We start from the raw sequence: 25,787 nt of genomic DNA, 5'->3' as shown, positions 1-25,787 counted from the left end.
TACTCTGTAAAGAACCATTAATATTATAGTAAAGTCAATGAGAGCTGGTCGTTGTATAGATTATTTAGTGTCTCAAAACCCACTTCTTTAAGAAGGCTATTGTCCATTTGTGGATATGTGAATGCAAACGCAGAGAGGCTGAGTGACTTTAGAAATAATTTTATTCTAATTCATATTTCTGCGTAATGATTAAACTCTTGGGTTATAATGCCATGCCAGTTCACCATCACTTTCTACCAGGCATTCCTTGTACTAGGTTTTCTTAGGTTGATTCGTTTTTCACCTACCATGAGCCCGAGTTAGCCATCTAGAGTGGGATTCATCTGCCCTAATATAAATAAATATGTCTAAAACTACCCATCTAAGCCTGAGCTCATCTCTCCACTCTGTCAATGAAGAAAAGTAATGAGCTCTCGAGGGTAATTGCATCCTAAGATAGGTGCTGTGAATTGGCCTCTAGAGTAACTTTCTTCTCTATATTTCCCTTAGAAAGTGTCTAGATGTGTAGCTATAACTATATGCCTACCTTTTAGATGATTAAATTTGGTTGAGAAAAATCCCACCTTACCTTATCCTGGTAAATAAATTAGCTTTCCTATAGCCTTTAACAGGCTAATTGTCTTGGTAAACCAATGAAGTGGTGTTACAAGTAAATGTTATTTCTTCTACAGCAAGAAAAAATACACACTTTCAGGTATCTGAAATCTGCACTTGGGTTGAGACTAAGCAGCCCAACAACAATAAATATTAGAATTCAGATTTTCCAATCGAGTGTTTCAAAACATAGCAAGAGCAATTACTGAGCATCCTGCACAGTACATCTGAAAAAGAATTCCTGAGGAAAAGATAATTTCAACATTTCCAAGAGGAAAAATAAGTGAAATCACTTGCAAATGTTGAAGTAGTAAAAGTTCCATTCCAACTTACTTGCTAAATAACTAATTTAATTTTTGGATAAAAGGTAAGTGCTGTTCTTATCTGTCCTTGCCTGGGATTGATTATTTATTTTAATATAACTGTAATTATATGGCAAATCCTAGTTTTAAAGTTAATCAAGACAGTGTGGTGGTAAGGCATGATTAAAACATCTTTATTAAAATCTTCATCTTTACAATAAAATGCTGAAAGGATTTATCCAGAAATCAGTTGTTTTGCGAAATATCATATTGAGATTTTTTTAATCTCCATATGCAAATAACATTTAATTAAAAATCTTAATTACTTTTTTGTGCTAATCGGTATAAATCTTAGCAATCAACTTCATAAGAAGGCAACAGCCATGTGAATTTAGGCACCAATTCAAGTAATCAATCTTAGCTTTGATTTTCATTTTTTCTTGGTCGAGTCATATGGGAAACTGTGCACTAAATGATGAAATGCTTAACAGCTCAGATTTAAAGTTTTATTTAGAGGTTGCAGATTATTTAGTGCCAAAAACAAAACAATGATTCCACATTTCTCTGTGTTTTATATAGAATTTCTGATCTACTACTGATGCTTCTAGCAGGAGTCTCCTTAAATATCAGATTTCAGAAGCTCTGACCCAGCTTTGGTACCCATAGGCCAGTCATCTTTGTTTGTTTGTTTGTTTTTCATGGACAACTTCTCATTTTGCACTTGGAAATTAGCCTATACTTAGAGTAAGATATAATGTAAAATCAATCAAAATATTATTTGGAGATTTATAATGTAATAGTCCCTCTGTCAAAGAACAGAAATAATTATACTGAAATTATGTTAGCAGCTGGTAAGGACTGTGAGATCCATATGAAGTTTGTGTAATGCATTACGTTTTTAAATGTTTGGGCATTTTAAGAAGATGTCTTTATCTATACATCACTTTTTGACTAGCAATGTACTGCTTGATACTGTAGTTTTATTCGTACTTTAAAATAAGTTGTCATTTTTAGTGAGGGCAAGTGTTCACAAGAGTCAAAAGTGTTCTGTTGTGTTTTGCTAGTTCCAACACCCCGATACCTATTTCCTAAGCATTTTACTGTGGTTAAAGGGAAATAAAACAGCATAAAATATTTTGGGAGTTTCCAATATAACTTATGTCAATGCATTAAGCAAGACCTAAATACCTTTTAAATACTTTGGGGTTTTGCATTGAAACAGAACTAAATTTCACCATTTACAAACACAGCGTAATGGTGCAATATTTGAATAAAATACTGCTCACTCACTTTTGATGAATCCTTCAAATCAAACAGTACAATCAGGATTATTATTTCCGCTCCCCATCCCCCCACCCCCAATTTTTTTTTATGTCTCTAGACTCCTCCCATGAAAAGACACAGGATTTTTCCCCAGTCTAGCGCTGGCTAGAGTTGGGATCTGAAGCAGATTTTATACTGTAAAATGTAGTGTCAGCACACAGCAGTAGCTAAGTCGTGTAAGGTGTGTGAGAGTGAGCTGGGTGATACCTACGTAACAACATTCACACTGCACAGGTGGTGTTGGCTATGGACAGATGTTCCTTTTTGCGAATAGCTGTCGTGCTTTAAGAAGTGACTGCTCCCTAGCTGCTTGCTGCTGCCCCGCTGCTGAAGATTTCTGCCCCACGTTTCATCCAGAGAGATCAGAGAGCGCTCTCCCTTAAACAGCTTCCAGCAAAGCAGCTGGATTAGTTTAAATGGAGATGAAGGCTGACATGGCCTGAAGCCCGCTAGGGATCTCTCAGATGGTCGCTTCTGCTGGCACAGGAATGACCAGCTAGGTCCAGGAGAGGATTTCTTCTCTGTGGTCTTTGTTAAATGTCTTTGCGTTACTGTGCCAGGCAATCCTCGTGTTGACACAAAATAGCCTGTGATGCCTAATTGTGGATGTTCATTAGACCTAACAGCACTGGAGCCATCATTGTCTGCTCCAGTTAGGATAGGAAGATATGTAGAAGGTCAGAGCCCGCTTCTCCCCACCTGCCTTTGCAGTAATTTTGTATTTCATTTAGAATCAAAAATGCAAATTTCTCCTTTGCTTGATTTTTGTTTTCTTTTTGTTTTCTTTTTCCATGATTTACTAAATCTTTGTATGTGTGTTTCTGCCATTTCCTTAACACCTGCATAACAAATTCACAGCGAGATGTCATGTATTTTTTTGTAGGTTACATGCGGTCTTTTTTTGTTCCTTTCCTTTTTAACTCAGAAAACACAATACCCTATGACAATGGCTGTAACAAGCTGTGTGTGGCTGAAAATTGGCTTGGCTCATATCTGCAAAATCTAACAGCTCCAAAGTAAGGCTTAGGCTGTGTGATAACCCAGTAGCTGAGCATCTGTTTTCAGATGTTTATAGCAAGTTCCTAAAGTCTCCGCTTTTCTTTTTAGTAGAAGAATTCCCCTGAAAAGTAAGACTGGATTTCTGTCTCTGGTGTGCAGGCTCTGACAGGCTAATAAGGAAGAGTGATGGTGGCAATAAAAAGGGTCTTGGGTGCATTCTTCAGATTTCACTGGTGGTAAAATGATGGCCCTGCTACGGAAGGGCCACAGAGGGACTGGAAGTGAAATCTAGTCTGGGGAGTTTGAAGAGACTGTTGCAGTGAAGTGACCTCCCTATCAGCTCCAGCTCTCCGCATTGTTTATGGCCATCACGTCAGAAGCGAGTGATGAATTAAGAGCATTTCAGATTACCTTTTTAACCCAGAGAACAGAGGTGTAGGTTTTTGATTTTTAATGATTTACTCTACTGAAATTGGTGTGAAATGATCAACAAATTGCAATGTCAAAATGTGGAAATGAGTTTCATTAACTGAAAAAGCTAGTGTGTTTGGGGACTTACATAGCTTTTTTTTGATATTGGAATTGGTGACTACCACTGCGAAGGTAAACTGGGAATGACATAAAACTTCCTGATGAGCTGACTTCACATGCATACATATTGACATAAATCCTAGGGTTTAAAACCTTTTTTTGATGGAATTAATATGCTGAAGTGTGTAGGTATGTATACAGGTAACATTAGATCTTGCCTGTCACATTAAGCCAATCCCTGAATTTAGCTGCCTTTAAAAACTGCAGACTTTAAAGGATATATAATGCTCTGTGTTCATTTAGCAAATATGAAAAGGCAAGAGAGAAGGATTTTTACAACCTTATGAACAGTAGAAATAAGCCAAGATTGAAAGAGATGGGGGGGGGGGGGGGCAGGAATCAGATAGGACGTGTACCCTTCAGCATGCAAGAAGCTGCCCTTGTTAGAAACTAACTTTGCATGCATAATTAATTTGAGCAGCACATTCCGTTCCTTACAACTAGAAGAGAAATTGAATTCAGGTGTTTGGTGAACATATGGGGGATTTACTGTGAATTTATGACCTGTGGTTTGAGTGTAAAACCCCAAGATACTAGCTGATAAAACTTAATGAAGCTTGTGCAGAGAAGCTATTTTTATGTGCCATTTTGTAATTGATACATTTTTTGGTTTTTTACACCTCTCCCCCACCTTTTAATGCCTTATTCCCAATAAATTCTTTGACACTTAAGAAAAAAGAGAGTAGTGTAGGTTAAACCTTTCTATGCTGCCTCCTAGGTTATGACTGCACTGTGTTACAAGTGCATTTGTAGTCTAACAAATTTGAGCTCTTGCTCAGCTGTTTATTTTTTCTCAGACTGACTATAGCTGTTCTGTAATCACGCAACAGGTCTTTTCTAGGATGCCAGCCGTGGTTGCTCTTGTTTGTGTACCATGTTTATATGTTCTAATATCCATGTGTTCATGGAAAATCTGTTCCCTGATGTGTCACAGAGGAATCGTATGTAGGGCACTCTGGGAGGAGAGGACCAGCCATATCAGTCATGCTAAGCTTGAGGAATCGTATTTAGGTGTCAAAAAATAAACCATGGAACAAAATAATAGGAAAAGACCAGCCAGCCCTGGTAAGCTGATCAGAAAGGAGACGGTGCAAACTCTGCCACATCTCAGCCCTAATTAACCCCATGGTGCATGGGCACAGTCATCTGTGTCACTGATAGTTAACAAATCTGTTTGAAGTGAACAGACCGGCAGATCATGCATTGGAACGTGGTGATAGTTTTAAGCCTGGTAAAGGGCATACTTTCATTTTATTTTACCTCCATGACTTTTTGCAACCACTTGACAGTTTCTTCTTATCCACCCTCAAGGGCCATCCAAAACAAGCAAGTCTGTCTGCTTGGGGTGAACACTGTGGCAAGAGAGTACCCAAGTTTCAGTACATGTCACAGAAGCTTGTATGTTAGATTATCAAAACACTGCTTTCTGTTGGGCTGTTCTCATCCTGCTCAAGCCATCAAGGAAGAGACCGATTTTGTAGACACTCGGCCAGTTCAGGACATTGGCAAGGATGCGTGCTGCAAACTACTGCATGGCTGCAAAAGCGAGGGCATCGTTTGTCCTCAATGGGATGGAAATAAATTCTTTTTCTGCTTCTCTCTACCTGTAGACACAGTTAGATCCAAATTCAGCTTTTTATTTTTAATATGGCATAATCTATCAATGGAAAAGAATTTATTTTGTACAAGCAGGTAATATTTATTTGCCAGCTTGAAGTAAATAAGAACCCATCTGTGTTTTATAACTGCTATCCAGAGATCTAAGCATCCGGTCAGGCCAGCGACGCCCTGGCAGCTCAAATCTGTGTTGAAAGATTTCAAGGTGTAAAGAACACTGTTTGTTTACTAACCTTTTGGTTATTCTAGTCATGTTGCAACTGCCTGTTGATGTTAAGACCCTTTTCCATGCTTTTTCAGGCCAATATTTTTTTTTCCAGAGCTTTAGTCATCCCTGTTCAGTAGCATGTTTGTCTCTACTTTATCACACTGAAAATCTGTCTGTTTTGAAAGGATTACAACTCTGTACATCAGTGCATGACATCACACTGAGACATTGCTTAATGATCTGAGACTCTGATGGCCATTGCTGCGGCTGCTTGTTTCTGGAAATATGTGACAGCTCTGGTCTATCTAAGCCTTGCTTACAGTTGCTTTTTTAGCCCGTGCTGGTGCTTGTGTGTTTTAAAGCAGCGCTCACAAAATAGCTGATTGTGAAATGTGCCATCTGTATATGGAAGGCAATGGGGTGCCAAATAAAGATGTGATAGAAGGAAGCCCAGCCGCTTTGCAACCCGAGTTAACTTTGGCCCTTAAAACCCTTTCCTTGGTTTTTATTTCTTTTAAGAACATTTAATGATGAGAGCACTTTGATAGAAGAACATCGCTTGCATACGATGCTAGGAGGTGCTAATTGTCTTTCATAAGTTCGCAGCCATCGTGGTATTAAGTAGGCACAGGGAAAAGCTACCTGGACAACCTGTGGTTACTGCAGGGATTTGTAATTCCAGTTTGGCTAAAAAGCTTAAAACTGGAAGAGGTCATATCTTCAACAATTTTAGATGAATTTCAAGTTCAACTCCTTCCTTCCTGGTAGTAGTCCTGAATTCTTCGAGGCGAATTTGCCTTCAGATTTTCAGTTCATTTGAATGAAAAATTCAAACAAAACATTGTGTATTCAATTAAACTTTTGAAGACTTGCGCCATGCATCTGCAAAAGTCACAAGGGAATTTAAGCAACAGGAACACCTGTAGTGGAGCATCCCAGTAGTTTGTTGATATGACCCTACTTCTCTTGGATGCATTCATCCAGTAAGTCAAAGTTCATTTTTGCTTTAGACTAGCTGAGGACTCTTCACACTTGGATATAATTTGTTTAGATCTGTCCCAAGGGATAAGGATATAACTTACATAAAGAGCTGTAGGTAAAACAGAACATCTCAGGACATAAAAGGGAATGAGGCTGGGTTTGCACTTTTGACTCAAAAAATTTATTAATGACAATTCTATTGTGATTATTGTTTTTGCATTTCCCTCTTTCTGGAAGTAGTAATTGCTGGCAGGGGGTTGAATGAGGTATCAAGAAGGTGTACCAAGTGTTCCCTGGTATACTTGGTGTGATGGGAGTGCTGTGGGAGATGTACAAAACATAGCAAAAAAGCACTGAAGTTAAAATTAACTGGATGAAGAGAGGCATGAAAAGAAACGTGAGGCAGTATGGCAGGCCAGGATAGAGATTTGGAAGCCTTCACTGGGGGGAGGGTGTTAGGGTAGCTATAATTTAACCTAGAGAATCAGAACAAGATTGAGAGGAAAATGGAAACAAAAGGAAACCAACCTGAGATACAGTCTGAGCCCCCAAATAATCTTTTCTTAAAAACATTTTAGCCCCTCCTTAGCTGCCAGCCTTTTTCCCTTTCCTCTTCTAAATAGAAATATTTAAATTTTTATTATTATTATAAAATCACTGACTTAACTGCAAAACCTATGTCTCACACGCTTTTTGAGCACAAAGAGTTTCGAGTCAATATAGAAGTGGGTTTTTTTCTTCTAATTTAGCTCTTTCTTTTCTGTGAAATAGTCGTTTTTTATAATTCACTTCTTTTGCAATTTTCTAAATTTGGGTCATGTCCCTTGCTTTTCAGATAAAATAGAAATGTTAAAAGATTTATCTTCTCTGCCATTATCAAACCTTTTAATATCTTTGAAAAACTTTTCCTAAATCGGCTTGATGACTTTTTATTTTTTATTTTTTTTTCATTAGAATCAGTTCTTCTTAGGTCTGGAGACAGGTTAATCACAAATCCCAGGTTCCTTCTTGTCCTTTGTTGTTCCATCTTTGCAGTGGAAAGTGCCAAATTCATGCATTTGCTGTTTGGGAGGAGACATACAATTTGGCTTCATGGCATGGACACTATGCATTTTCCTCCTCTTCCTCTGTTGATGTAATTGTTTTAATGAAAAACAATCAGAAAAAATGTGCCAAGTCCTCAGATCTATAATAAACCTCCCAGTAGCCCATTTTGGGGCTGGTAGAGTATGTCTGTTCTGTATAATGCACAGGGGTTTGTGCAATGCTTTGGGGGTTCACCTTTCTTTTTTCTTTGCCATTGGATGACTGCTCCAGTGTCGCTTTTGCACTGTTATCCCTTAGAGTTTGAAACAACCTTTGTTAAGGAAGGCTGATTATTTACTGATCATCTTGAGTATTTCAAGGTGTCTACATACAGCACTTTTCTAGTAATTTTGCACCTAAGTTCATTGGCATTTCTCTTGCAAGCCTATGTTCTTATACCTGAAATACTAAAAGTATTTTGCTACATTTAAGTGCAATTTATTTGACAGAAAACACTGTGTAGAAAGTGTGGGACTACTTGTTTGTTAGATTAACAATACAAGTTTTAAAAATCAACAGACCATTTAAAAGTATTTTGTATGTCTTGTACTGGATTGTGATGATTGTGTTTAAAATATGCAGTGTATAGCAATGCATGGGGATAAACAAGTGGTTGTATAGCAAAGCTGGGCAGAATTTGACAATAAGGAATAAATTTACATAACATAAAACTGCAAATGGAGATAAGCTCTTTGACAAAATTAAGGTGAATTAAGGAAGTAGAATTAGCAACACACCTACAGTGAAATGGAAATTTTGAAAATGCTACGATGTTTCATTTCCACCTGTTCTAAAAAAAAAGCTTTCTTTTAATTGTGTTTTTCAAAATGTCAGTTGGTACATAGAAGTTGACCTAACCTGTAGAGAAAGTATTTTTTAAAGTTTTCATTTGAAAAACCAAGAAAAAACAATTCCCAAAATGTCTTCCTTTTCTTTGCCTTTTGTTTCAAAGAAAAGGAAAGATAAAACAAACAAAAAAATAAAACAAACCTCTTAAAAATTAGTCTTTGCTAGAATCATACTAATTTTTCTGTTTGGCCAAGCAAGCACCGATAAGCTTAATGGCATGGAAAAGAATGGGAGGTAATGTCTCAAAAATCTATGATCTCCAATCCACTGCACCTACCAGTCCCAAAAGACACAGATAACAGTCACAAACGGACTCCAGAATTGTCTGTTTTCATATGAGAGAAGACATGGGATATAAATTCACTGTGTTTTATTGTACACTGTGTCCAAGAACAGGAATCTATGGAATTGCTTTCTGTTGTCTCCCTGCAGATCTCTCTTTTGAAACAAAGTAATAGCTGACCATCCCTCACCAGCTCTTTTGAACTAAACAATGAAATGCAGGTCTTAAGAAGGCCATAATAAGAGATTAAAATGCTTCTGGTTAGTCTTGATATAACATATTTGTTTGTCAGGCTTCCTGGGATTCCTACATTAACGTTTGAAATACGGTGGGGATTGTAGGGGCCAGCTGGGAGCCACACAGCTGGAAAAATGGCAACGAGATTAGTAAATAGCCACTTTCCCTCTTCCCCATGAAATAAGCTGTTCCTGTGCGTATTTCATTGTGGTTTCACATAAACCCATGCTATGGAGAGTGGATTATCTCCAACGTTGTAGAAAAATTGATCGTTTTGAAGAGCTGAGGGTTCTGGGAGTGCTGGCACATAGCGGTACCTCCGGGGCTGAGCCCTCCCCAGCCCACTGGTGTCCAGGAGGCATCAGCCAGTACCACTGTGCTGCCTGGATGCATTCCTGTGTACACCACTGCCAAACAGATTGCTTTTTGCTGGTCCCCAAGCCTTTCAATGCTTTCAGACTGATCAGTTTAAAAGACTTGTTAAAAACAGGACCAAGAGTTGACAGGCTCTTATTGATTGGGGAAAATACTCAAATTTTATACAGGTAGGGCCTTCAAACATTGCCATGAATTTGATGTGAATAAAGATCTGACAGCACTACAGTTTATTGATTTAGGAAAAAGTATCTTTCCTGTTTATTCAGTAGCAGAGATCATTAAGACACTTAACTTCCCTTTACATTAAGTCTGACACTAGCGCATCTATTCCTTCTTTTCCAGGAGTAACATATACTGAAAAGATGCCAGCAACTTTTGATGATTTTTAGGAATATCCTCATTTGTTTTTTCCTTACACTATCTGGAGTTTCTTTATAAGTCAAACAGCATGAATAATTTTTAAAAAACTGAAGACCTTTGTACTAAATGCTTGGAGAATTTTTTAAAGTCTGTACTCCAGCACTGTAGTAGCAGTCCTATGCTAAGAAATTACCATCAGAGATGGTATACATTCCCAGGTGTATTGATCAATTCCATCCTCCCTCTTTTAGCAACAGATCAACCCCTAACAATCATGACCGGATACAGCGCCTGAGACAGGAGTTTCAGCAAGCGAAGCAGGATGAGGACGTGGAAGACAGGCGACGTACTTACAGTTTTGAGCAGCCGTGGGTAAGTGTACGGAGCCTGTGTGATCTGCAAAGGCTGGCTGACCCCCGCTGTCCCCAGGCTGGGTGGCAGCAGACTGAGAGGGATGCAGGGTCCTCTGCCTCCACACTTCTGCCATTTCTGTTATCCCTATTTTTGGTTCATTGATGTTTGTTTTGTTTCTAAGTTTCTTCATCCATCTGTCCTGTGTGCCTATAGCATTATTTGCCCTGTGTTTGGACCCTCCACTCTGAGAGCTACTACTTGGATTTTTTTGCCTCAAAGGCAATGTCTGTTATGCTGAAATTTTCTGGGAAAATCAGAATAAAACACATACTAATGATAAATAATTTAGAGAGAGCATGTAACCTTGCAAATGGTTTCTTTCGCCTGAAGCAATATCACTGTGATTAGTTCTTTTCCTTAAGAGCTATGTATTTTCATGGTAAAAAAGGAGAGATATGCATAATAGCATGCTTCACAATAGTACCCCTTTGCCACTGATATTAGCCAGGACAGTTTTGTCTCGAGATATACAACCTAATTGATCGTTTAAATCCTGTTCAATCTGAGCTAGCAATGTGATACAATTATGTAAATCTATGTGCTTATCTTGTTTAACATAATTGAATGAATCCGTGTTGCTTTTTAATCAATTACATATCCTAAATTAGGATCCTTTAAATATGGGACAAATATTTTATTGTATTTTTGCTTAAAATTCCACAATAAAGACAGCAAACAATTTGATTGCATTCCAAAAAAAGTGAGAGCTGTATGATGACAACAGTAGAATCTCCCACAGCTTCCCCCAAAGCACGTGTAGGTGACAGGTTACTGTCACTTAGCATTACATGTGCACGAGACCAAGGTGGAAATATCCGAAGATCTCCATCTCTGGGTATGAAGTCACTGAGAACAACCTAGGTAACATCCTAGTATTCTGTCATCTTTGTGTGCCTATTGTGGTGGATATAGAAGATTTTTTCACTTTTGTTGAATTTTTGTGTCCTTGCCTGTCTTAAACTCACCAGTTTGAACCTGTGGTATTTTTGACATGCAGCATGGAGAGGAACAAAGGTAAATGTATCCCTAAATGACCTAACATTGCTTAACATACTGTGTCAGGACATAGGCTTCCCTTTTCCCATGTGAGAAAACCTCTAACCTTCTCTGTATTGAATAAATAAAATAAACATTTTTTTTATGACCAGATGTTTTCCATTTGATGTGGTGAAGATAATGCAATAGCTCATCACAGTTATAGTGTAGCAGTTTCAGGGTGAAAGGGGGCTGGGTGTAGGAGGTACTTTCCATTATGCAGATCAACTGCTGTTTAGTCTCCAAATGAGAGATTTGAGCAGCATTCTTGGGAAAACTGTGTATGAGAAAAACTTGCACTCTTGAAGACTTGGGAACTTAACTACTGAAGGTCATGGGCCAAATTGTTGTATATCTAAATGCCATAGCAACTTTAGTCAGGCAACTTGGATTTTATTATAGTTTCTTGTAATGAGCGAGGAGGGAATTATTTGGATGACAGGCTGATTACCTTAGGAATGGAATAATTTCCTAAATTGTGGGTCAGAACACTGACCTTTCCTTTTTCTCTTATTCAAACAAATGGGATCTCTCTGTTTACTCCCCTTCTACAGATCATGCAAATGAGCTCAAATTGACTAATTCAGCTTAATGTATTAATATTAATTCTGAAGCTTATTGTTGCTTTTGTAGGAGCTGCTCTGTTGTTAAATACATAGGTGACCAAATGTTTCATTTTGGATAAGTACTTTAAAAAAAATTGGCCCAGAGTATTTTTGAATTATAATTATTTTTTCCATCATGTACTCCAGCCTTTCAAGATCACAACGCTTGGAAAGGATAAAGCAATGATCTCATCCATTTCAGCAGTTCACAGTCATTTCAGTGTTAAGGAGCCATAACCCTCTCTTTTAAGGAGTGTGTTTTACTTTTACATATTAATCTAAAATGATGGACTTTGTTAAGACACCCTCTCAAAACAGATCCAGATGTATTATTAAATACCAGTGACAGAAAAAAACTACAAAAGTGGTTTATAATACATATGCAGGAAAATGCTGATATTCACTGGCGTTGGTTTGGTCTTCTCCATCTGTAAGCTGTTGCAAACTGCAGCAGTGAAAAGTGCACCTGTATCTGGACCCTTGCTGAAAAGTGTGTTACCTGAGGGAGGCTGGCTGTGCAGCCCACATAAGCAAACGGCTTTACATCCAGAGAAGCCTCTGAGCTGCCTGACAGCAGCCAACTCTGACCTGGTTTGGGTAGAAAGAGAGGAAAAAACCATCCGTGGAGAAGTGTGTGCTGTGAGGTGATAAGTAGTTTGTATTTCTCATTAACAAGCTGATGGGAGGGTTGAGGAGAGGGAACAAAGTGCTGATGTGATGTGGGACTATCGGTTACTTTAAGGAAGTGTAAATGAGCACAAGGTTTGCAGTGTAAGTAATGGATACTGACGGAAATCTGGCAGCTCTGAGGATTTTCAGAAGAGCGCAATAGCTCAGAAACCCACTAATATATTATCAAAATGATCCTGTGAACGTCACCAACTCCAATCCATCCCGGACTATTAATGGCCTGTGACACAGGAGTCCGGTTACCTGTGACAGACACCTTCAGCCTCCTCGTCAGGCTGGAAGCAGATCCCTGTGCCATGGAGCACTACATCATGCCGGCTCTGAGCGATACCCATGGCAGAGAGACCAGCGCCCGACCCCATCCCTTTCTGGCTGTGTCCATCAGGTGAAGGTTGTTTCTCTGTAAAGAAGTAATGTGACAGAGCTGGACTTTTTGCCCGGCTGTGTTTGCCCTGCTGGTAAACAAAATACTTGACTGCCTACCAGTGTTCATACAGCATCATCGGGCAGCTTAACAGACACAAGAAGTGGTAGTGCTGGAATGAGATGACACCGTCTATTAAGCAGCATAATATTTCTGCTCAAGGCCATTTGAATGACACACTAGTAAAGTTTAATAACTGACTAACTGTTGCAACATCAAGCTGTCTCTAAACTCCACTAGTTCTGCAACTGAGTCAAAGCTTTATGGAAAAGGTTTTGGCATTTGTTTATTTTAAGATAACTTTCTCAGGCTTCATAATTCTTTTCCTTTTGCATGGCTTTTTTAATATTTTTTTTTGTGTTTCACAAAACAAGGTACAAGAGGGTTTCAAGTGCAATACTGTATGCCTGATGTTATACAGCAGGGGAAAAAAAAAAAGAAAAATAACATAAAATATAATTGTGCCATTTTAATCCTGCTGGTTTTAATTCCAGTCAGTTTGCAGAAATGTCTATCTGGGCTTGTAGAATTGCACAGAAACACAGTACGTCTGCCAATATTCAAGGCCCTTGCTTTTGTTATGACATTTTTATACCAATGCAGGATTCTTTTGGGACTGATTTTTCTCTTGAGCCTCTGTATTTTGTTCTTTTCTGGGCAGTTTTGGGTCTGCTGAGGTTTATCCTTCTTGCACCAGTCCTGGATTTTGGGGGATTTTGGTTGTAATTTGTTCCATATCTTGTATTTTTGCCTGGTCACATCCTAATTAACAGATCCCCACCATCAGTAATAGAAATGCAGCATTATAGCCCTAAATGTCATGGGAGTGAACAATCCAATTAAAAAAAAGGGCAGATTAAATCCATTGAAAACACTACAACTGCTTGCAGTCCTGTTTGTAGAAGTACACAGTGATAAAAACCCCACAAAGATGCGGGAGGAACAAAAGTTGGTGGTTTATTTCTCCACCTTTAATAAAAAAATTGGTGCTAAAAATGGAAAATGGCAAATTCCATTCACAAATACATTTATCTCCAGTCATCTCAGATCTATCTGGATGGTGGGAAAAAACTTGGCATCAAGGGAGCGGCTGAGCAAACTCTACTTTAAATATTTAGGAATCAAATGAAAAGGTACTTTTTTTCTTCCTGAAGATAACAGCTAACTGGGTCAAAATAAATGTACTACATGACTCGTCTGAGTATAGCTTTAGTTACATGCACAAATTTGCATGATTTTCATAGAGGAAAGACTCCAGAAATCCTAACAACATACTTAGGCATGGCTTGATAGTTAAATGCTCAGAAAATTTAGGGACTATGGGGTTTTTACTGCTGTTTGTTGGTGTGTAGAAGATGGATTAAAGGAAAAAAATAATATTTTTTTATCTGTTTATGATACTCATTTCTTTTCCCTGTATTCAAGTCCTTGACTTATTCAAAGCCATAATGAAATCATAATAATCTAAAATTCTTTCAGAAAAACAAAAGCCTGATTTTTATTGCTGTAACCTTGACTGTAACATAGTAATTTTACCTGGAGTAATGAATAACAGACTATATTCAAACAAACATTGGAAAGTTTATATCAGGCTGTAAATTATGTAGAAATACTCAACACATTAACAGAAAAGAAAAGTAGTATATTAATTCTTTTATGTATCCATTTCAAGAGTCTGTTTTAGGGTATTTTATTCAAGATATTAAGCAATATCTAATGGAGCATTGCAGTAGACAAAGAGTACCTTATGAGCTAAATTGCTGTTTCTCCTACCCCAACCTGTTTAAGAGAGGAAACCAAAGTTACACAGAGCAGTCTCCCCACAGGTAGTTTCTCTTCAGCTGTGCAGTTAATATCCATTCTGTGTCAACCCTGCGAAGGATTTTGTGAAATACCAGCAATTCCTTGCCCAGGTTTAGGCTCTGACTTTAAAATTTTATATTTATAACTTTTTTTTCCCACTAGTTTCAATTGGAAAATGAAGATAGAATATTTTAAAAAGCTATTATATAATTTTGGCTTGTAAACAAGCATATTTATAATTCACAGGCGTGTGGTGCATGTAAATACCCCAGGCAGAATTTTAGGCCTAGGTGGTTTGTTTGTACCATACTGAAGGTTGTATTTCTGCTGCTGCTATACACAAAATGGAAATCTTTGTCCCAAATTGTGCCTTTCAGCTTCCTACACATACACCATAGAAAGATATACAAAGGGATGGGATTTTCTTATTGCATGGTGTTTGAATTAATACAGACACCTGTTGGCAATTTTTAAAAGAAATATTGCTATATGTTCTGTTCACCATAGCAACATAAACAAAAAGACAGAAGTAAAAATAGTTTTTGAAGGACATCTCCCAGAACCACTGCATGTTTTTTATCATTCTGAATTTTGATATACAGTTACTGGATTGTCTGTCATCTGTGCCAAGTACATTTACTACACATAAAGCAGGCAAGGTCATTTAATCTTATCTATTACTCATTAGTGCTGAACGGTAAGAACCATGGACTTTTGGGGGGCCTTGTGTCTTCCAACTTCCAAGGTGAACTTGAAACTTCTCGGTTAAACACAAAGCTCAATCTGGAAACAAATCAGCACATTTATTTTAATATTAAATAATGGTCTTTTTTAATAACTGGGAAAATACTAAGGGCTTGTTCCTTTAGTAATCTCCCGATTAACCATTTCTCTATCAACACAAAGGAGTTCTATAAGCCTGGGTAAGCATTTCTTCCATCTCTTCCCTATAGCAGTAGGCTGTCAGATAGGTGTGTCACCTCAGCTGGCGGACCTCCTCCCACCTGAACTGGTTGGATCTCCCTGAAAACTCAGTGCCCTGACCTCCTCTCTGTAATTCTGTGGCAACTTTGATCAGTGCCAGTCCTGGAGCATCCATGATGCCACTGTGCAGAGCTAACCTCCATGGGCAGGAATGCCACTCTTCGGGGAAAGAAACCATGTGGGCAGGCACTGGCGTAGCTAGGAAAGAGAGGAGGGACCTTTATCCCCAAAATATGCTGCCGTTTACTGCTGACAGTGGTCAGTGCAACATGAGCCGTGGGGGTACATCCTCTGTGAAATGAAAAAAAATTGTTTGCATAAAGTGAGAAATCTGTAGAAACTTTTAACTTTGCAGCCCTGGTTTTAAATTGATGCCTCTTTGAGATGAGAGCTGTGTGATTTCACGTATCTTAAAGTACAATTTTACATGCTGAGTATTGTTTAACAATGCTGAATGCAATAACAATCATTGCCACTTAAACGTATTGTGGAAGACATGAACATACATTTATTTGGATAATGCAGCGTTGGTTGTTATTGTGGCCTTGACCGCATCCTGATTTAAAAGGTCAGTGCTTGTCATACCTCTCATTGCAAACAAGGCCAGAGTTCTTACCAATCTGTGCTGTGAAGACCAAGCTGTTGCCAGGTTTGTTGGATGATTTCAGGTTGTTATAATTGTACTTAGCCTTGTGTTGATATCGGTGTTAAAAATACTGTGTTACGTGTATTCCTTATACTTGTTTTTTGTTGCTGTTTAAAGAAGTGAAAACAGTTCCACTTTTTTTTTTCTTTTATTACCTTCATTTTGTGCTGACATGTGTACAGATGTGTGTTTGTGTATATATTTTATCTTAATATATATGTATAAAAGTATGCTTTGGGGATTGAGACAAAATTACCAATTAGCTTTTGAAGGCTCAGGTTACTTATAATATAAATATTTTTGGTTTAGAAACTTTAATCAAAAGCATATTGAAAAGATAAATCACAGTATGGAGATTTGCATTTTTCTGAACAAGTTAGGGATCCAAAAAGGAATATATTAACTCTTTATATCATCATAGCCATATATCAAGGGGCATTCGCTATGGTATCACTGAGGTTTTTAATGAAAAGATTTGAAAGAAAGGCCTTTTCATTAAGAAGATGATTGAATATACCTGCCTGTGTGTATATCTGTCATGTTATGGAATATGTGATTACATACAGAGGGAGCATTTCTACGTCTCATTGCCATATTTTTGGATGCTTGAAATCAGATAGCAGATTTGATTATATGAACAGCTTATTGTAGATGTGAACAATATGCAGCCAGGACTCTAAATAACTATCTTTTTCAGATTAGTTAAGTATTGAAAATCCACTTAGTTTAACAGGGCATGCAGGTACTCTTACCTTCAGAAAATCAGATAATGGATTTTAGATGTTTTCCTCTAGACCCATCAAATTATAAATGCTGTCCATTAGATGAAATTCTTGTAAACTGTGGAGAATCCACAGATCCAGTCATACTGGGCATGCGCTACAGCATGATAGCCCCTGCCTCTATCTAACCATTGGCTCCTGTGTGCGTTAAAAGAAGTCTCTGAAGCTACATCTTGTTCTTAGTCCATTCGTAGTCCATTAGCACTTTCAAAGTCTCTGTCATTTTAGTAAAGGCTTTTGTGGTAACTCCAGCTCTCTGCACATGTGTGCACGTGTACTTGCATTCATGCTTTATAGATGATGTATTTTAATGTCTTGTATAAACCTAAATTTGAGCAGCAGCTCAATTCTAGCTCCACCTGTTTGGTAATTTAAGCATTCCCTGTATTGTAAAATCCTTTAATCTGTTATATTTACAGTGGGCTGAAAAAAGTGAAACTGTGTTGTCAAATAAAGAGAAATAATTCTGGTTTCATGTCTTCTCTGTGATAACTACTTTCTCACGTATGACATAGTGTAGCTGCAAGCTTTCCAATGTTGTTAAAGTGGAACCCATGAAATTAGGAGATTGGCTCTAAAATCTTAGTTTAAATGTTTTTATTCCTTATGGAGAAGTTGAGATGGGAACTTCTGAGTCTCCCTCTGGTTTTCTGTAAGCTGCTTATAACCACACTGGAGAGAATTCACAAATAAATCTTGTGATTTTCAGGTAATCACTCGCTTCCATAAGCTGAGCCCTTCAATAAAATACCAAATGTCAGAAGAGTCTCAATAAAGTCAAGAAAGTTAGAAATGTTGACATATGCAATAACTGAAATGCTGCTCTGTATGTGTTGCCCTTATTTAATATAGTAGGAAATCTCGGGGGGGGGGTTGTTGGTTTGGACATACATATGTACAGCTTATTCATCTGTAAGAAAAATTCCCACAAGGCTGACACACAATTCTGTTTTCTCAACTTGTTGCCTCGACATACTATTCCTAAGACATTTTTCATTAGAAATATTGTTTTACTGAGTTTTTTGCAGAGTAGATCTATTCTGAAGTAGACATCTATGTTGCATTAAGGATTCTCTTAAATAAGTTCTCCGTTACTCATAGTCTATGCTTACACATTCTGATTCTTTTGCACAATCATCTTTTAATGGGAAAGGCAGTTGTTCACCAAACTGTGTCTGCTAAATTTTGAGCCAAGACTGATACTCTGTCTGCAGTGCATTGTTATTGAAAATGAAGTTTCTAGAAGTTGTACACCTGTTTCATATTTGTTGTGTTTCTGGCTACCTGCAGGTACTTGGCTATATAGTAAGGCAAAGGAGAAGTTTATGTCACAAATGACAACCTTCTAGTTCCTAAAACTTGTCTACAATGTACAAAGCCTTTGAAAAGCCTTTTATCCTGCAGATGTTTGTAAGCCATTACATCCTTCTGCTGCAGAAATTATAATGGGGAAAAAAAAATATTTGTTTTGAGGGAAGGCATAGAGATAAAAAGGCAAAAAGTGCTTTCACAACAGCAAGTCTGAGACAAGCTGTTTCCATCCCAGGCTCAGACAAGTGGTTATGCTCCCTAACCTCCCAGTGATTAGATTTAGTAATCTAATCTTTTGAATAGAACTGGTAATTTTAATGAGATAAAATAATGCGCGGTTTCCTTGTAAGACAAAACTATTATTAAAACAACAAGGAAACCCCATAATATTCTTTGACTTTTGTGGCACACTACTTGGCAACTTGAAATCACAAAATCTGAAGAAAGTGATATCTCTACAAAAGTAAACTTTTTCATAATCCAGCCATTCTGCAGATCTTGGCCGGTCATGCTCTGTATTCCCAGAAAGACCACCCTTTTTCACTTGCTCATAGTATTGTCCTCAAAGTTTCAAACTGTCATCTCATTGAGTTGTTATCTAAAATCCTTCTCAGAGATACAGGGTTCCCCACTGTCCAAAAGACACTTGTTGTATTTATCTACTTGATCATATAAATCCAGAAAATGTTTCCCTGTGTCTCAGGAAACCAAGTGGCGCATGTCTGGACCAACAGCAAAATGGGATGGCTCCTGTAAGGGAGAGCATCACCTGAGCATGCTGGTGAGGTTCAAAAGACCTGCTGTGCTCCCTTCTCCCTCAGTGGGGAGTAAAACTCAGTATTCCCATGGCTAGGCTAACTTACAGTGTTTGAAGATCTGTTCCACAGACTTAATTTAAATTTCAGTGTTACTATAAAAGCGTAACCCGTTCTGGACCAATATTGTCCTGATACATCTCAGAAAAGGTAGGTCAGAAACAGAATCTGTAGCACAAGCCACTGTTATGGGTCAGGATTTAACCCAATTATTATGAAATATCTACTTGAACCGCATGTTGAAACAAATATAACTGTAGGTATACAATAGCAATATAAATGATAGCTCTTTTGTGGATATTTTTCTGCTTTGTTTAAGACATTTTCCTTTTTATTTTGTAGCCAAGCACCAAGACATACTCACAGAGTGGCCGACACTCAGTATCAGTAGAGGTTCAAATGCAGCGGCAGCGGCAAGAAGAAAGAGAGAGTTTCCAACAAGCTCAGCGGCAGTACAGCTCATTACCCAGGTATGGTAACTGTCTGAAACTATTCACTGTATATGAGCCTGGAGCTAATTTCATTTGTGGAAGGAAAATGTTGTACTTAGTGCAGACACTTTTGTTTAGCGTTGATATAAGGTGGAATATATTCAGTGTGGAAGAGGCATAAAACTTCTTAAGTGAGAGCATGTGGTAGCTGTTTATTTTAGGAGAATTGCTTCAGAGCTGATTTCAGTGGGATCTGATGACCCTCAGCACCCAACAGAATTGAGACATTAAAACAAAGCTATTCTTTGTGGAACACCATCCAGTCTAATTTTCCTCAATTACTAAAGTTTCCCGAGCATGACATGGGTTGTCCCATTTTGACATCTCAGATGATTTTTTTTCTGTTGCCTAATTCCTTACTGGGTAAAAACTATATCTTTGCGATGCTATTACAGAGAAAAAAAAAAAAAAAAAAGGAAAAGAAACTATCAAGACCTCAAACAAAAGTACATGGAACTGAGAAACTCTATCCAAAAAAATCAGGGGCCTTCAAGTTTCCAGTATATAAGTCTTTTAACTTACTGGGTCATTAGCAGTGGAATGCTGAAAATTAATATACTTTTTTGTCTAAACAATTCTGTATTTTTAAAAAATCTAAGTTTTTTTCTTAAATGAACTGTTTGTGCAAAATGTCTTTTACTTGATATTTAGCTGTAAGAGTTATTAAAAGTTTACCCAACTTGAACTGTAAATTGACTATCATAGTTAAGCATTGTGCAAATACTCTTTGCATTTTCAAATATGAGTGGCAGTGGTTGAATGGAGAATCCTTTACACTGGAGGTTGGTGTCAAATTCCCTTCCGACAAGGTTGTATTGTTTTTTGTGCCCCATGTGAAAAAAAAAAAATATTTGTGACAATATTTGTTTCACCAAGTGTATCATAACTCTTTTTTTGGAAACAAATAGAAGCTCCATAATCAAAGTTATCTAATCATGAACTCTTATCCTTATTTGAAAATAAAACAGATCTCTCAGATTTTCACATGCTACAACACCTTTCAGCATAGACTTTTTCTGTTAAGTCTACAAGGTGGGAAAGGAAAATGTTAGTGTTTTCTTAGATTGTCAGATTGTCATTTTGAAAAACTTTATATTCCCTTTGCTTCTTATCTCTACTTTGCTTCTGAAGTGACCACACCCATTAATGCCATATTGTTTTTCCTGAGAAGTTCTCTTCCAGTTTTCCTAGCCCCAGACATGCACAGATTCAGTGGAAGAGCACAGACACTAGTGTCATTTTTAAGTTCAGGGGTTATTTATTGATTTAAAACTAGGATTCTTCCTGCTTCCCCTGTTCTTCTCAGTCACTAGGGGCGTTTAAAAGTTGGAAATCAGTTGAAATGCAGTTCCAGTGGCAGAAATTAATGACTCTAAGGAGAAAACTGATCTACAAGAAATTTTGAAAGTAATGCTTTGGGTCATAGAAATGCATGTTTTGAAGAGTGACTGAGAACTTCACTCAATGTCGTTTTCAACATGAGAAGTGACTAGCAACCTAGCAATGCATGTTACTGAGTAATTACTGATAATTTAATGACTTTGAGCACTCTGGGTATTTGAGCTGTGCTGAGAGCAGACAGAACTTCAGGATCTTGGGCTAAAGTTGAGCACGGCAAATATCCTGATGCTCCTATAACAAGCTGGGACATCCAGTTCTCCAGCTTTACAAACTGTATGTAACTCTGTGACTGATCTTTAAAGAAATCTTAATGTTACTCTGAAACTTGGGTCCCAAGGTTAATGTTGCAACTGTGGCTTTGTAATTAAAATTTGTGCACTGGCTTTATTCCTGAGTTTTGTTGCTTTTCATCTTGTATTGTCTCTAGGAGCCTCTTTTTTTCCCCTTTGTATGTTCAAATCATTAGTACTAAAGGCAAATAAACTCTTGAGTCAATTTTAAAGGATCTTCCCAGAAAGAAAAGGAAAGTGGGCCAACTAATTTTGAACAAGTACCAGAAAACAGTCAGTAAATTAAATCAGTTCAACTAGTCATCCTCTTGTCCCATGTGAAACTGTAAAAGCAATGTTTAACTCCAAGTTAATTTTCTAGTACTTAAAATTTATCTTGCTCTAGATCAGAAACCTGACAGTTTCGTAGCCTACAGAGGTTCATTCCATTTGCTTTTGTTCCAGAGAGTGATAAAACATGTCTGAGAAACGTCGTTTCTTTGGCAAAGTTGGATATGTGAATACCAAGAACAGCTACAAAAATTTGCATGAGAATTTACATTATGTTGTAATTTATGCTGAAATAATTTACTTTCATCCTGAATAACAATTGTCATCCTGAGGTCTCAAAATCTATTATGAAATAAGGTGGATATGGTCATTTTCAAATTATATGTGTGGAAGGAAGATTGCAAAAACATTAGGTCACTTACTAATGGTAGGAAAGTTCTCTGGGTCTCCTGTCTCTCCGCTACATATTCATTGTATGAGGCCACATTGACTCATGTGTTTTGACATGAAAAACCAAGCCACACATAAGCAACTAAATTATTTTCTTATTGATTAATGTTGCAATATATTTTATTTTACTGCTTGATACTCGTACACTAGTTTTAATCTCAAAGTGGGTATCTGTTGCTGGAGCACAAAATTGTTTTACTTTATCATCACCAATCTTATTTTAAATTCATAAAAGCATCTAGCAGCTTGATAGTAAATTAAAGCTATTTCAAAACCATAATCTGTCTTCAAAATAATGTGATGATTTATTGTGAAAAGAGATAAGAATTTGTAATTCCTGTACATATTTGATTTATTTATCTACCCCCTGGAGCCAAAAAATGAGAAAAAATGGTTATCTCTACCTTTTCTTTTATGAAAGCTATAGCAAACTGGGAAACAGTCCTGATAGCACGAAATTCCTTAGCTCTGGAAATGGAAAGAAGAAACTCTCATCTGTGTAACTACCTATCAATAAAGAGCTTTATCTTCTGACTTGTGCAATGTTAGAGCAAGTGTTTTAAGGACCTGCCTGTTGCATTTTTAATCAAGTGTGAGTCTAGATACAAATCTTTTGTGAGTGACTACAAGTGCTGGCTGTTATCTGTTTCTTAGGAAGCACAACAATGTGTATGGTCTTTCCTAGTCTGCAACTGAACTGCAGCACTTTTTTTCTTGAGAACATGATGGTGGTTGTAGCACTGAATGGGTTTTCATGGCATATTCCTCCTGGAGAGGACTAGAAACATAGTGCTACTCTACAGGGAATGTTCTCCCAACAAAAGAGGCAAAGTGCCTCTTTGGGACAGAAGAGAACATGACTTTTGGAGAATACTACAGGTGAGGGAAACCTGATGGCATTTCAGAAGCACCCTTCTTTCCAGGGATTGTTGTCAGTAACAGTAGGAGATCCAGAACATTTGTCTTAAAAGACTCTTCCATTTTTTCTTTCCAGGCAAAGCAGAAAAAATGCCAGTTCTGTATCTCAAGACTCCTGGGAGCAGAGCTATTCCCCTGGAGAAGGGTTCCAGACTGCAAAGGAAAATCCCAGATATTCCAGCTACCAGGGATCGAGGAATGGCTACATGGGGGGACATGGCTTCAATGCCAGGGTAATGCTAGAAACACAGGAACTGCTTCGTCAAGAGCAGAGGCGGAAAGAACAACAACTGAAAAAAAAACCTTCTTCTGAAGGGCCTAGCAACTATGACTCATATAAGAAAATTCAAGACCCTAATTATACCCCTCCTAAAGGTCCTTTCAGGCAAGACGTACCGCCTTCACCATCTCAGGTAGCGAGGCTGAACAGATTGCAAACACCAGAAAAGGGAAGGCCGTTTTATTCTTGAGGTGAAGAAAATGAAGATCAACTTACCATGCAATAAGGAACATTTTCATATAAAGACTTATATTTTGAGAACCTTTTAAACTGACGGTACTAAGGAGTATATCCATTGTCTGTTTCAGTGCCTTTAAAAATACAAGGAAAGTGTTGGTGGGCCTTATGTCTTTGCCGTTCTGTCTCAAGTGTTGGATTCATGGAAGGATGTTCCACCATTTGACAATCATAGTGGAAGTGAGCAGCGCCACCCCGGTGCGCCGAGTCCCGTAGCCCAGTCCAGTAGCTGTCAATGGCTTGTTACTAGGACTTGTTGTAATGTGTTTTACTTTGCAGTGACTTATTACACCAACATGCAGCATTGTGGCATAAAATTGATGAATCTGAGGTTGAAAGAAGCATTGACATGTCCTTTTTTATTTCTCTCATGTCAGGAGGAGGGTTGCATATCGCTCTTGAGTGGATATGGCTTAGTTCTACTCTGGATCACAGTTGCAGTTCTGAGATGTTTTATGGTGGAGTCAATACCAGTCTTTGTTGATCAATATTTAAGTGTCTATATGCTGAAAAACTATCCTCCTATTATGCACAAATGCACTCTTTTTTTTTCTTCTCTCTCTCCCCACTCTGAGCTTATTAAAAAAGCCTTTATCTTGACTCATGAGGAAAACAATATTAAGCTTTCATTTATCCTGAGAATCCTGTTACAATTGCCTTATAATCTTAATACAGAGTCCATTAGAAATGAAATAACTGGAGAGAGACTATTTATACAGTCACAGCCAAGCCCTTGATAAGTATATTTTACTATTTTATTAAAGATGGGAAATTATGAACAAACATTCAACAACTTCTACTTTGCTTTACTTCTAAATGAGTTTGGTCATATGACACGTGTCTAGGAAGAGAACTAGCAAGGGTATCATGCCATGGCCATCTGATACACAGTTGTCTTTGGGCAAATGTTGGAGATAGCTTAAAGCAAGAGAAGAATAAATCATTTTTTTCTTTGGATCAAAAAAGAAAACAATTTCTTCTTTTTACGATTTGTGAAGCTTTGTGGACAGTTGCCTTGTGCTTCCGTATACTGTATTGTTACATCGTGATGCTACATTAAAAATAAACCTTTAAGTATATGAATGAGAGGTAAGTGGAGACAAACTGTTACACATCATCCTGAAAACATGTCAGTATCCAAAAATAACTAAAGCAAAAAAGATTGCTCTAGCAGTGAGTAATATTTGAATGTGCATATGGGATATGAGAAATTCCTTCGCAACAGCTGTTTATATGTTTGTTGGTCTGAACTTCATGTATTGTAAAAAATATAACTGGGTTGCTGAAGTGCCTGTAATCCTGATGTGAAAAGGCTTGAGAATGGATCTCAGCATATCATGTACAAAAAAGAAAGAGAGAAAGCAAGAAAGAAAATCATGTATTGCGTGATTAAAAAAAAAAAAGCCTATTTTTTTTTACTGGCACATTTTATTTTTGCGCCAACTTGTTTCTAGAATACATGTGAAATATCAGCACACATATCTGTGTCTTTTATGCCTGTTTGTTAATGGTTTTTGTTGTTAATAATGTACTCCATGTTTAAAAGTTGTTATTAGTGTAAGCACAGTGACATTGGATGACAATAGCTCTTTTACGCAGAATTTACCAAACTGTGTAAAACAGCTTTCCGTGTACATATGAAATTTAGAATAAAAGGCTGTTTCCATCATTGTCTTTGTATTGCCTGTAGACCCTTATGAGAATTGCTGCAGACATTGAGTTTAAAAGTATTTAACAGATGTTATTTTATCCTATTCCGAATGTTTTGCCTGTGTCTTTCTGTGAGTGCTCATAAACATTGGTTAAAAAAAAAAAAAGATTTACAGCCCAGCTGAACACCTGAAGACTATACTCACAGGGAAAAAAACACTCTGTTTGACGTCTTGTGTTATTTTTAGGCCATACCTGTGACATTTAAAAGGTACATTCTTAAGACTAACCTCTGGCAAGAAATCTTTTGTGTTACAGCGTGGCGTCCTCTCCCCAAGGACAGCACTGTCAGAAAGGCACCCTCTGCACCCTGACCAAACCCGGGCACGTGTGAGGAAGCCACCTCTGCACTGAGTGTGTGCTGTGGGTTCTGGTGGAAGCCCTTCACAGGAATGTTGACACGGTGAAAAATGGGAGAAGGCA

At 37.7% G+C, this 25,787-nt stretch overlaps 1 protein-coding gene across 17 annotated transcripts in view; it reads left to right on the top strand.

Moving 5' to 3' along the window:
• The window catches only part of PARD3 (par-3 family cell polarity regulator), a 461,704-nt gene extending 436,381 nt beyond the window's left edge, over positions 1-25,323 (top strand). For all 17 annotated transcript variants that reach the window (XM_040589689.1, XM_040589699.1, XM_040589690.1 and 14 more), the window contains 3 exons: positions 10,060-10,180; positions 19,660-19,787; positions 23,214-25,323. In XM_040589689.1, coding sequence (XP_040445623.1) covers positions 10,060-10,180; positions 19,660-19,787; positions 23,214-23,607 — 643 coding nt within the window. In that variant the 3' untranslated portion in view covers positions 23,608-25,323. The remainder of the gene's footprint in view (positions 1-10,059; positions 10,181-19,659; positions 19,788-23,213) is intronic.
• Positions 25,324-25,787: the final 464 nt, after the last annotated feature.

This window comes from Falco naumanni, chromosome 4 (assembly GCF_017639655.2).
Source record: "Falco naumanni isolate bFalNau1 chromosome 4, bFalNau1.pat, whole genome shotgun sequence".
In the NCBI taxonomy this organism is placed as follows: Eukaryota; Metazoa; Chordata; class Aves; order Falconiformes; family Falconidae; genus Falco; species Falco naumanni.
Note: the sequence above shows the minus strand (reverse complement) of the source record. Positions and strands in the feature narration are given on the sequence as shown.